Source organism: Vulpes vulpes, chromosome 5 (assembly GCF_048418805.1).
Source record: "Vulpes vulpes isolate BD-2025 chromosome 5, VulVul3, whole genome shotgun sequence".
Taxonomy (NCBI): Eukaryota; Metazoa; Chordata; class Mammalia; order Carnivora; family Canidae; genus Vulpes; species Vulpes vulpes.
The window spans coordinates 37,868,050-37,882,044 of NC_132784.1; the positions used below are offsets into that span (position 1 = coordinate 37,868,050).

At 37.7% G+C, this 13,995-nt stretch overlaps 1 protein-coding gene across 1 annotated transcript in view; it reads right to left on the reverse strand.

Annotated features, from left to right (window-relative positions):
* The window catches only part of MBD2 (methyl-CpG binding domain protein 2), a 66,703-nt gene that overhangs the window by 39,460 nt on the left and 13,248 nt on the right, over positions 1 to 13,995 (reverse strand). The window contains exon 2 of the mRNA XM_072757872.1: positions 11,657 to 11,816. Within this exon, the coding sequence (XP_072613973.1) occupies positions 11,657 to 11,816 (160 nt within the window). The remainder of the gene's footprint in view (positions 1 to 11,656; positions 11,817 to 13,995) is intronic.

Sequence of the window (13,995 nt, forward strand, 5' to 3'; positions counted from 1 at the left end):
TTTAATTTTTTATTCTAAGTGTCACTTTTCCCAGCCTGGCTTTGAAATAAAGCTGAGTAACAGTTCGGAACTGTATATATTCTATGACAAGAGTCAAAAGGAGCCATTTTTATTTTTAAAATTCCTGCAAATTTTGCAGTTTATTTTAAAAATTAGCCGTTTGTTTTAGTGTAAAAATGTTGCCCTACCTACCCAAATGCTCAAATAAAATGGATACTTTCAAGTATCATTTTAATTCTTTGTCTTCCCATATAGTACATACCCCCACAAGAGATATTCATGCCCCAATCTGAGAAGCGAGGACTTTATTTTTCTAAGGTCACTTTCCTCATCTGTAAATGAGGATAACAATAACCACTCGTAAGATTCTTACAGAGATCAAACAAGATAATGCATGTGTGATTTTTCTGCCTAATGCAGCTTTTGATCACTGAAAAAATCCTGAACAAATTTGCCTACTGTGTGCCAGGCACATGCTGGGGATACGGTCATCATCAAAACACAAAAGTCCTTGCCTCTGAGCTTACATTCTGGGGGTAGAAGAAAGACAACAATTAACGTAACAGGTGTGTATTTTATAGTCATGTTAGCATGTAAATTCTGAATAAATAGCTATTTCTATCATGAGCATTAACATGTTTTTGAGCATGCTATTGAAATTTAGGAACTTAAACCTATTAAGCTTTTCCAGGAGGAAAGCCATCCCCTGGTCCACAGAGAGGGGAGACTAAGTGGCCTCTTCACAGCAAACCAATATTATTGTCAAAAAATAATTTCAGGTTTGCTCTAGAATATGTACAGTAGCCTATAGTTAAGGCCTTTTCACAAAATCAAAAACCAACAATGTAAAAAGTGCTTGACAATCTTTCAGATTTTTAAAAAATTGAGGTAAAATTCACACACCATAAAATTCACCATTTTTAAGCAAAACTCAATGTTTTTTTAGTATATTCACAAAGTTGTACAAACTCCATAGGCTTTCACAAAAAAGTAAAGAAAAATATCTGAGATTTTTTATTTTGTACTGAAAATCCACTTAGTGGAATATCCTAAGTGAGAAACGAGATTTTTTTTCTTTAAGATCAATGGGATAGGGGATCCCTGGGTGGCGCAGCGGTTTGGCGCCTGCCTTTGGCCCAGGGCACGATCCTGGAGACCCGGGATCGAATCCCACATCGGGCTCCCGGTGCATGGAGCCTGCTTCTCCCTCTGCCTATGTCTCTGCCTCTCTCTCTCTCTCTCTCTCTGTGACTATCATAAATAAATTAAAAAAATTAAAAAATTAAAAAAAATTAAAAAAAATAAGATCAATGGGATATTTTTTAAAAAATTAAAAAAAAACAGGTGACTACACATTGAGCTCATTAAAAAAGACTTGTAGTTAAATGAAGAGATGGAGGATTAAAATTCATCATTGAACACAAGTTTTGAAAAGTTCTACTTCAAAAATAACTTCTTGCAGCTTTAGTGAGTAGAGGGTCATTAAAGGACTTATGGCAAAACATGGGAATGGGAGTTTCAACCCAGTACTTAAGAACAGCCCTACTCAAATTAAGACAGCTACTATGTGGAACTCATCATCGCCCTTTAGATCTGGTTAGCACTAGCTGTGTACACATCCTTGGGAGAGTTGTGGAAATAGTCACACAAATTATTTTCTATAGGTTTCTTTTGCTGACCTACAGTCTACAATGTCAGGGAACTCTTCAGGACCCTATATAATAGTGAAATAGGCCTCGAATGTCAACAAAAACCTAGGCATCCAAAAGAAGTCTTGCCAAAGCCATAGCATAGGCAACTGTGTCTCCAAATCTATCTTATTAGCATGAAAGCCAATCCCAACGCTCTCAAAAGGGCCTATCTTTCATACTTGGATAAATTTAAAGCACTAACTTCTAATGATGAAAGTATCATACTGAACAGATTATTCTCATCAGCAAGCCTTTTTGCCAACATGTAAAGTTTTTCTGTTTACTTTTTGGTCCCCCTTAGCGATCTTTGTCCAATCAATATCTAAATACAGATGATCCCTGAACAATGGTGCAGGAGTTAGGGGCACCTAAATGCCTCACAGTCAAAAATCCACATATAATTTTGATTCCCCAAAAACTTAATAGCCTACTGTGACTGGAGGCCTTACAGTTAACATAAACAGCTGATTAATACATATTTTTAGTTTGTATGTGCTATATACTGTATTCTTACAAATAAATAAGCTAGAAAAAAGAAAATGTTAAAAAATCATAAGAAAATACATTTACAGTATTGCACTGTATTTATCAAAAGAAATCTGCATATAAGTAGACCTGAGCATTTCAAACCTGTGTTGAAGGATCAACTGTATCTGCTGTCAAATTAGCCAAAAGAGTAGAATGGTGTTGTTAGCTAATAACTTTTCCCCACTTGTTAGCTTTATCAAGTATGTTTCTGCATATGAAAAAATTAGAAGTACTTGGGCAAAATACTAAAGGGTTCTGAGATGAGAGTCCTTTGCTTTTATCCTTTCTTCCTTTATTGATTCATTAAACAAGCATGTCACCATCATTCCTGCCTCGATAAATACAACAGCCTCCGAAACTGGCACCCAACTTCCACTTCTGCACCTCTACAAGATATTCTCCGCACATCGGCCAAAGAGATCCTATTGCTCCTTACATGGAGTCTGAAAACAGCATCCCATACCACTCCTTGTTCTGGCTTGACAAGCCTTGTGATTAGGTTTGTCTACAGCCTTGACCTCACCTAGACCCCTCTCCCACTCACTAAACTCCAGCCACTGTGGCCTTCACTGCCCTTACAGGCAAAATGTATCCTGTCATAGTGATCTTGCACTGGCTAGCTATTCCCTTTACGTGGTGTGCTTTTTCCCTGTGGTTTTTGTATAGCTCACTCTGTCATTCATGTCAGCCAAAAAAATCACCCTCTTGGAGAGACTGATTGCTCAACCTAAACAGCCACCCAATCAGTCTCAATCACCCTTACTTAATTCACTGTACCACATTTAATATTTATAGTGTGTATTAGTTTGTCATGCCACTAGAATTAAAGTTCCATAAGCACAGAAACTTCCTTTACTATATTCCCAGGGTCTGCAATAACACCTGAGCATAGAATATGCTAAAAAATTTCTGTGGGATAAATGGATGCATAAAATGTCTACTACACATAAAATCTTGTTATACAGACCCTACCCTTCAATAGTCTCATTTTCTGCTTTAAACTTACAGGTGCTACATAGATGGAAAGTAGAATTCATTGCAGTCTACAATATCCATCTTGAAACTATTAGGTAAAGAATAGAGTCATCTTTATTATCTGTCTTGAGATTATCAACATAAGAGAAGCAGTCCCAAGACTTACTCCATTTATTACTATTCAACGAATACTTATAGGTATCTGACCAGGGTCTTCCTCTGAGTCACAAAGACAGCCCACAGCCAGGACCATAATATTTTAACTGTGTACTCTGTTCTAACAATTATCAAAATTAATACCACTGCACATCACATTCCTATCTCAGTAGTAACCAAATAGTTAAGTCCCTCCAATCCTACATTATCACCCATCACTCATCCCCGTAATATTCTTTACATCCACTCAACTACCCCATTGTTCAGTGGCTTTCAAGCTTTTTTGACCCATCCCATCCCCAATCCTTACACTGTAACTCCTGATGACTGACCAAACTTTCCTACGTCCTCAATATTTTCTCTGAATATTCTCTGCAGCTCCTGCACTTAGTGACTTGGCCATCCCTTGAAGATACTATCTCCCCTCAAAATGTTCTCTCAAATGAAGCTTTTTCTCTTTTCTCTTTCCATCCCTCCCTTCCCACTTCCCCTTTCTCCTTATCACTCTCAACTACATATCTAAAAACCAAGAGATGGTAGTTTTCTCCTTTCTTCCATTTTTCTCAAATAATTTCTCCATTTTTGATCCTTCAAAAACACTTCTTTGAAACTCATGTCTGGCTGTACTCATGTCTTCCTCTCCTCCCTTCCTCCTTCATTCACTAGACTTTAGTTTTCCTTACAGTCTTCCTTTCCATCCCAACTCCTGTCCTCATTCTGGGAGACCTCAATATTCATATGGATAAATCACCCAACATCCTGAGTCCTTTCACCTAATCGTCTGCCCACCTTCACTCACCTAACATTATAGCCACAGGCTTGTCAACACTAGTAACTACGTCATCTCCAGTATCTCAATCAAGCATCCAGCTCTCCAATTCCTACTTCCTATCCTTGCAGCTCACTTTCTCAGAACTGCCCTCTGCACTTCTTTCACCCCAGCTGATATCTCTTATTCATTGACTGTCCTATTTTCTCACTCTGCCTTAACCCCTTTCACATTCCTCCCTATCCAGTACAGGTTCTCCGTCCATCATTATAATGCAAATGTGCTTAACTTTCTTGACCTCTGTGGTTTCTCCATTTGAGCTACAGACCCCATTCTTCTTAAATTTTTCAAAGTCGTCTAACTTGGGAGACTGTCTAAATCAGCATCTCTTTCACCTACCATGCAGTGATTCTCTTCTCTATCCAAAAAAAATTTATTGAATGACGTGTCCACGCTAATTTTATCTCTCACTCACTTTCAACCCCAACCAATCTGGCTTCTGTTACCAATGGAAACCAAGGTTATTAATTAGTTTCGTGTTGCCAAATTCATGGAAGTTTCTCAGTCGTCCTCCACTCAACCCGTCAATGGCATCAATACAACTAACCAGTCTTCTTTTTGAAGCAGTCTCCTCTCCCTTGTCTTTCCTACCTTACTGGCTGTTCCTTATCAATCCACTTTGCTGATTCTTTCTACTCTAACCTAGTCTAATTATTGAATATTTTCAGAGCTTGGTTCTGGATCCTATTGCCTGGGTAATCTCCTTTGGTCCCATTACTTAGACAACTACCTATGTGATGACTTTCCAGTTGAGATCTCTCAATTAGCACACTAACTGCATACAATACATATCCATTTGGATGTTTAATAAGCAACTCAACCTCTTGCTTATTCAAAACTTATTTTATCCATCCATATAAACTCTCCTAAGGCTGACCTCAGTGAACGGTAACCAAATCTACCACCCACTCATCTAAAAACTAAGGTCTTGGGACACCTGGGTGGCTCAAGTGGTTGAGCATCTGCCTTTCAGCTTAGGGCATGATCCCAGGGTCTTAGGATTGAATCCCACATCAGGCTCCCCATGCCTCTGCCTATGTCTCTTTCTGCCTCTCTGTCTCTCATGAATAACTTTTTTTAATTTAAAAAAATAGAAAACTAAGGTCTCACATTTAAGTCTTCTCTTTTCTGTCATCTTCCCCCACCCAATCAATAGCAAATCATGTAAATTCTACATTCAAAACAGATCAAGAAACTGCCCACCTCTCTCCACCACACGTCCAGACCATCACCATTTATTAGCACACTACTATAGGTACTTGCTGCTCACTTCCACTTTTGTCTGTGTCATTTCAAATTAACAGAAACTAGACTCAACAGTGGCCCACACTTAAGGGAGATGCCAACAATCCCTTATAAGGACTCCAAGGCCTAGAAATACTAGTTTATCACCTGTGATCTGCTCACTCTCCCTCTCCACCCTAATTATATCCACTAGAGAGATACAAGAAGACACTCCATTCAACAAGTACTTAATACACTGATAAAGAGGACACCAGCAAGCACCCTTGGAAAATATCTTAGTTACTTTCTCTATAAGCCAAGAATGTTGGTAAAAGTAATGAGATCACTATTTTCAGTGTGGATGGAAAGAGTCTAGGAAGAATCCAAAGGGCAGTTTGGATACAGCACATAGTGTGCACTATCAGGAGCTTGTAATCAGAATTGATCCTACCACAGAGTTCATTAGTACTGGTTAGTACAAGCTCCCAAGGACAGAAATAAGTCAGCCCACTAAGATACTATCTTCAATAATTGAAAAATCCCTAATTTGTTCAACAAAGGCCTAATTTGAGCTACAGCAAGTAAGTGGGTCCCTCATATCTTGCCAAGGCCTTGCTTCCTCTCCTGCTTCTAAACTGTGGTTATTAGCTTTCTCAGCTATATTTTCCTTTGAGAATTTGATAAAAATAATAGACTTTCTCCTCAGAAAAAAAGCATAACAGAAACTACTGCATTCAGTTCAAAGGTTCCTAGAGGCCTTCTGAAGAATGTACTCTCAGGCTGGACACCGGGCTGACATCTCTATTGGTTCTCTATTGGCCTCTTTCATCCATTAAAGGAAAAAATAATAATGATAATGTTCTTTAGTAATGCATTCTCTTCTAAATACTGTCCTTTCTCCTCCCTCTCTCATTTAAGCTCTGTAAGACTAGACTAACCATTTTTATGGGGAGAGAGGTAAAAATGCACATATATGTACATGTTGTAAATGCACAGAAGCTCTGGAAGGACAAAAAAAAAAAAAAAAGATTAACAATAATTTCCTCTCGGGAAGAGGACCTTAACAGAGAGGCTGGAGAGGGAGGGAGGCTTTTTTATTGAATATACTTTGACCCTGTGTACAAATTACCTAATCAAATAGTAACAAATCAAAATTTTAAAACTTTTAAACAAGCAGGCTACATTTTGCTTCTAATTTCTCATTTCCCAGAAACTTTTCAGCATTCTAAATAAGACTTCTGGTTCCTCAAAATTGGTTATGAAAGGTCACCAGATGCCTTCTAATTTGGAAATCCAACAGATACTACAAAGTCCTTAGCCTCCTTGATCTTGCCATGTCACTTAACAAAAGTTTTCTTTCTTAGGTTTTTAGTACACTACATTTTCTTGATTCTCCTATTACCTTTCTAGAAGAAGTTCCTTCTTACTCCCCACAAGACTAATGTATTTCATTTATTCACTACCAACAATGTGACAAGATACTTTTCTCCTATTTGCCCCTTTGTTAGGCAATCCTAACAGTTATGACAAACCACAATGAAAGGACTTCTCAAAGCATGACCTGGGAGTTCCTGGGGGAGCTAAAGATCCTTTCAGAACTCCAAGAAACAAAACTATTTTAACTCGGTCTTCTTCACTTCATCCCCAAACTTGTTCTTCCTCCCCTAGCCTTTATTGACCTTCACCTCAAGTGACTCAAGCCAGAACTGCAGCAGGCATGAACACTTCTGCCTCTCTAAAATCATCAGCACTTATCTACTAATTTCTCAATTGAATCTCACACCTTTCCATAACTCCTGCTATAGCATTAGTTGCCATCATTGCTTTTCTAGACTACAACAGCCTAACCACTATCCCTAATTCTAGTTTCATCTTCTCCCAAATCCATTCTTCATACTGCACCCATTCTGTATCTAATAGCCAACCTGATTCCTACCACCAAAACCACCACCACCTATTCACTTAAGTTCTCAAACTGCAGAAATTGCCCCCAAGACATACTAGCTCTCTACAGGAATTTTTATTACTTTGTTGAGGATAATTAAAATGATCACATTTTAGATCATTTGGTTACATACCTAGGTCACAGACACATAGAATCCAAGGCTGTGTTTATAAAATCACAATAGCATACCATACCATAAACCAAAGTAATTCATGAGAAATGAATAATGGCAGACTTTTACAATTGATTCAAGACAATAGGATGCTCTTTATCTCCAAATGTATCCAATCTGTGTGAATAGAGAAATGTGATGAAAGAACTGAGTCTTTCCAAGGTATTAGTAGCACTGACAAGCCAACCTAAAAAGTAACTTATCCCATGCCATATTCCTATTGTGAGCATTTTATAAAATACATACACTACATTAATGTTAGAGAACTTAGATATTATGAGTTTTGTAGCTTTAATTTACGTTTAGTGTTGTTAAGGACTAGGACAAGGAATTCAGTTTAATGTTTACAAATCTGAAACACTGAAACAATAGGAATTGCTGGCAACAAAAACAAACTAGCAGAGTTCCCAAAACATAGTTTGAACTCAGAATCACTATACTTTTTTATCCAATCCTAGTCTTTCCAATTACATTTTTTAAAGAAACTTACCTTTTTAAGAAATTAGCTTCATTTTTAAAATGTTGAGGATCATATCTTTGAAACCTTGGAACATCTCCCCTCTTTAAAAGATCAAAGCCTGCATGAATGCCTAAATATTTAGCTCTCGGGGCACCGGGGTGGCTCAGTGGTTGAGCGTCTGCCTTTGCTTCAGATCATGATCCTTAGGTCCCAGGATCGAGTCCCACATCAGGCTCCCCGGAGGGAGCCTGCCTCTCTCTTTGTGCCTCTCATGAATGAATCAATTAAAAAAAAAAAAAATTTTAGCTCTCAAAGCAAAGGTTTTGTCTTATTTACATATTGAGAGGCATAGCTCTCAATGCTGAATACGGTAGCCACTAGAAATATGGGGCTATTTAAACTTTAATTAAATAAAACTAAAAATCAAGTGATTCAGTCTCACTAGCCACATTCCAATTACTCACCAGCCAGCCACAGGTGGCTGCTGGCTAAAACATTTCTATCACTATGTAACTAATAACTTCTCCCTTTGAGTAAGCTTTAAGAAAGCTGCTCATTACTTCAAACTTGGTGACTTCCAAATCTTTGTCTAGTCTTTTTCCATTAACCTAATGGAGTATCTTCAGTAACCTACTTGAAAATACTTTATCAGTTAGAAAGATGGAGGTAGCAACTAGAAATAATTATGATAGTAGCAAATCAGTAAGGTACAGTATAATCAAGAATGGATCAGATTTTCAGGGTAAGGTTAAGACTGAGACAAGCAGCAATAGGTACTGTAAACAGCAAATATTAATCAAAAGACAAAGCCCACTCCACTGTACCTGCTCATTCTAAAATAATTACCACTTTGCAAAGATCTTCAAAAGATATTTTCTCAACCGTACCTGAAATATTACATACCCAGTAAACTCACTTTTGATATAGAACATGTATTAAGGTCTCATTATAATCAGTCATTATAAACTACAATTTAACCTGTTTCAAAGTTTATTTTTGTTAATTACATTTCAAATTCCTTCAAGGGTTTTTAAAAACCTCAAAAACAACACAATCAATAATGCACTTCACCCAAGTTTATAACTATACAGCAAAACTAGCTAACATTCCTTTTACTAATGGAGTGTTCTCCATACTACATTATTTTTTAAAAAGATAGAATACATAATTAGCCACGAATACACGTTCTGCTTTATAGAGATATTAAATGTTGACATTACTCCAAAAGAGCTTATTTTTAAAACTGCAAAATTCCATTTTTGTGATTGGTTCATTAAACTAAAATCAACTGCAAATATAAGACTAGGGCCCCTCCCCCCCCAAAAAAAATTCAGATAAACTTCAGAAAACAATGACAATGAAAGGCACTTTCAAAATAACGTGTGGAATATTAATTTATTCAATAAATACTTATGGCCACTATAAAATTCTGGAATGAGGTGGATATTAATGCAAATAAATACGAAGCAAACATTTACTAAGTACCTACCGTGTGCTAGCTTTTACACTACCTATACAGAAAAAAAACAAAACAAAACAAAACAAACCAGACACAGTCCTTGCCCTCGTGGAGCTCACAGTCTAGTTGCAGCAGACAAACAGTAACAGGTACAAGGGCAAAGCACTAGGGAGGCATTATGGAAGGAGGGACTGGTTCTGCCTGGAGAACGCAGGGGCAGGCTTCCCAGAGGTGGAGACAATGGAGCTGGGCCTTGGATGAGGAGCTCACCAGGTGGAGGGGAAGGGGGGAAGCGCATTCCAAGCAGAGGAAACAGCACATGAGCAAGCAGAATCTTGAAAGCACATGCCATGGTGCAGGACGACGGGCGGTCCAGCGCAGCTAGAGCATAAAGGTGCACACGAACTAAAGAGACGAATTAGTTTTTGGTTTTTAGTGAATCATAACTATCAGGAATATATCTTCATATTATACTTAGTGTAGTTTAACTCTGACACTGACAACAATAAGGCAGTTTGAAAGCATTCCATTCATTTCATAAATATTTGAGCCTTTTGGATAGGTACCCAGCATTGTGGTTAGAGTTTTTTAAAAGGCAGTTTTAGAAAACTAAATCTTAATTTTCTTCTGTATATTTAAGCAAAATGAACCCAGAATAAAGGTTTTCTTAAACTGAATCACAGAGCTATACACACTACAAGTCCTCACTTTCAGTATCTGAGCTCCCTTCTAGCACCACTATCTTTTACCCTTAACACCTTCATAGCTATCGACCTAAAGTAACCCCATTGTTAAGCAACAGAGAAAACAATTTCAGCCTTCTCTTCCCATTCTGCCTATAAACAAACTATTTGACACTGTCCCTGTGACAAATCGATGCATGGTAACCAATGCAACAGATGAAAAAACAATGTACTCTGACCCCCATACAAATTTTTGGAAATTAAATGATTAACAAACCATTAAGCTGAATTCTGAATAAAGAGAGATACGAAGCAGAGACCCATATCCTTCAGGAAAAGTAAAAAGATACAGAGGAAGAGATCTTGGGTCAAAAAATGTCCATGTACAGTGGCCGCCAAGCAACACTGTTCACCAAGGAAGCCTGGTGCTTAGGAAGGTACGGGGGGAAAGGAAAGGAACTCACATGGGTCAAATACTTTATTAGATGTTTTCATATAAATTCCTATTTACTCCTTGCAATAATGCAAAGGGAAAGAGTTCATTACCTTAGTTTTACAAATGAGAGATCTGAGACCATCAAGGCTAAAAGAGTTACCCATGACTGCCTGAGCCAGTCAGTAAGTGATAGAGCCAGTATATCAAATCATGCCTGCCTGGTTCCAAAGCCCATCCCATCCTACACACTGCCTCTGGGTTCCTAAAATGAACACAGTACTCCCAAGTGGCATGCAAGGTTGTATCAAGGTTATGTATGCCCTGGAAAGGAAAGCCCTTACTTTTCCCTCTACTATTTTCACAGTGTGAAATGACAGGGGTGGCAATACACATATATTTCTGAAATTTAGAGGAAGAAAAATTGAGGCAAAATGGTTATATGAGATTAGTTGCCCTCATGGATGTGGGAGAAGCTTTCTTAGTAAAGATATTGGGCGCTCTAATACAATTAAATTAGCATAATAATTCAAATGCTACTTGTTTAAATTCCTATACAATAAACCATTAACTAAGTAACTCAATTAAAGGAATGATAGAAAAATCTCCAATCACAGTTATTAGAACATTATTGCTAAGTCATATCCTCATCATCAAAAATCAAAATAAAAACTGCCCTTTCTCAAATCCTAATCCTGAAAATTGATAGGCAAGCATAAACTATGTGGTAAGGATATTTGCCACATTAAAATTTTGCCTCTTTTTGGGCAACGGGAGCTATTTTAAGAAAAAAAAAAAAATGAGACAAGTAACATCACATAGAAATCTTTTGTAAACAGTCCCAGTGGGCCAAAAATGTGGTGTTGGCCTAGACAGATCCTGAAATACTATTTTCAACTGTGCACAATTTACTTATGCAAAGTACTGCCAACTACCAGAAAATTAATCAGATTTTTAAATCCAAATGCTTTGGGGGGGATGGGGAGGAGAAGAGACTGGGACATTCAGCCAGCCAAAATTCTAGTGACATAATTACAATGTAAAATGCTTTGTGGAGAGCTTCTGAAATAGCATCCATATGCTCTAAGTAAATTCACCAACCTTATTTTGATTGAGAGGATCATTCCGCAGTCTCTGTTTGTTCTTCTGTAATTTACTAGGCATCATCTTTCCAGTTCTGAAGTCAAAACTGCTGAGGTCAACAGTATTTCCCAGGTACCTTGCCAACTGAGGTTTGCTTCTGAACTTCTTACCACTTGGACTAGAAGAAAGAGAACATTCATTGTACAAAAGATAACAATGTTTCCTCTAGATCTCTACATAAACCTTTCTTCACATTTCTTTCTATCCCAATTGTTACACCACATTTTTACTTTTTTTTTTTGAAAGGTATGGTAAAGTTTTTTGTTTTTTTTTTCCAAAGGTTTTATTTATTTATTCATGACAGACAGATGCAGAGGGAGAAGCAGGCTCCCTGCAAGGAGCCTAATGAGCGGGGACCCGGGGGTCACAACCCGAGGCAAAGGCAGACACTCAACCACTGAGCCACCCAGGTGCCCCAAAAGATACGGTAAAGTTTTAAAGGAATGTCATAACTTCCCTGTAAAAAGAGATAATGTGTCACTGAATTATTTCATTTCACTAGGTACCCCACTGGAGTACATAACAGATGTTACTGCAGATTATCCCCCCATCCCCGCCCTGTCACTCACTCAGCAGCCTGGGACAGAAACCCCATAAGAACTGCATACACAGCACAACAGGCACACTACAAATGTCTTCAGTATTACAAACTTATTTCCAAATTGACTTTTGAAATGCTTGGGGGGAGGGAGATAAGTATTACATATACACAATGTCAGTAGTATTTAGAATTTCAGAAAAAACTCTCTGAAGTCAACAATCCTTATTAAACACACACACACACACACACACACAAATACTTGGAATCCATGTATACTCTTCGGATTATCAATTTGAACTCTGAATATTTACAATAGAAAAAAATACTGAATTCCAACAATATTTAAATGGCTCCCTAATGAAACTACTTTAAGGAGAAAACTAAGGCAAACATTTGCAACTGTTTTTATACACTGCTGACATGAGTTTTATTAGCCAAACTCTGACCTTGGGAAAGCTTATCAAGAATTACTTACTTCTCATAAGAAATATTGTCAAAGCTGAAAAATTATAAAAGTGCCAGAATTATACAGAAAGCTAAACCATTCCTTCCTAAAACTATTTTTTGCTGTCTGGCATTGCTCTATAAGAAAATTCTTCTAGGAAAAATGCCCCTGTCTTATCTAATAAGTTTTCTGGGCCAAATGTGCTAAAATCAACTGTTAAAGGTTGGCACAGATATGTTACCAGACGAAAACTGTAAGAATTCTAAAATATTTCTCCAAAAAGCCAACGTGTCCCATTTAGAACTTAGCCTTGTACCAATCAACCACAATAAAAGAAAAATAACTGAAGACGATGACAATGGAGAATTTTAGCTGGGAAACCAGCAATAAAATACTGCCCTGGAAGAACAAAACTTCTCTCTGGGTCAAATCCAAAGCAACACACCACACTTTGTCACAAACTCTCTGGTATTCATTCTGCCACCACTGACTTTAAGACAAATGATGATCAAATCAGCATTTTTTCCACAATCACATAATGTAAGTATTCCTGAAACACAATTCAAGTTCTAAAATTCAACCTACAGATGGAAGTAACAACTGACAGTTCTCAAGCAGCCCACTAATAAGACATCTCATTAGTGCAGTAAAAGCTGAGCTTAAGAGTGAATTTAGTTTCGACATACTAGTGTTCCAGAAGTTGAAAAACTAAGGTAGCAACTTCTACCAAAAAGATAAGCACCATTATTTTTAAGGATATAGCTTAGAGACAACTAGAAAGTCATTTAAAAAAAAAAAAAAATCAATTGGGACGCCTGGGTAGCTCAGCGGTTAAGCGTCTGCCTTTGGCTCAGGGTGTGATCCTGGAGGCCCAGGATCGAGTCCCACCATCAGGCTCCCTGCATGGAGCCTGTTTCTCTCTCTGCCTGTCTCTTTCTCTCTCTGTGTCTCATGAATAAATGTTTTAAAATCTTTAAAAAGAAAAAAAAAATCAACTGATTAATTTTGCAAATGAGCCCTACAATGAGTCATTCCTAATGGAACAGTTGGAATGCCATTTCCAAACTGCTGTTGAAACCATACTATAGAGCCTCACTACGACATTCCTCCATAGAACAAAACTCATTAGAGATCGGTTGTAGACACTACTCCCCAAATTAAGGAAATCCAAATACTTAAGAACCCAGTTAAAAGGCCATACTCATGAAATGTGATTGCCCAATTTATGATCTAAATTAGTACTGTAGGGGATCCCTGGGTGGCTCAGAGGTTTATCGCCTGCCTTTGGCCCAAGGCGCGATCCTGGAGTCC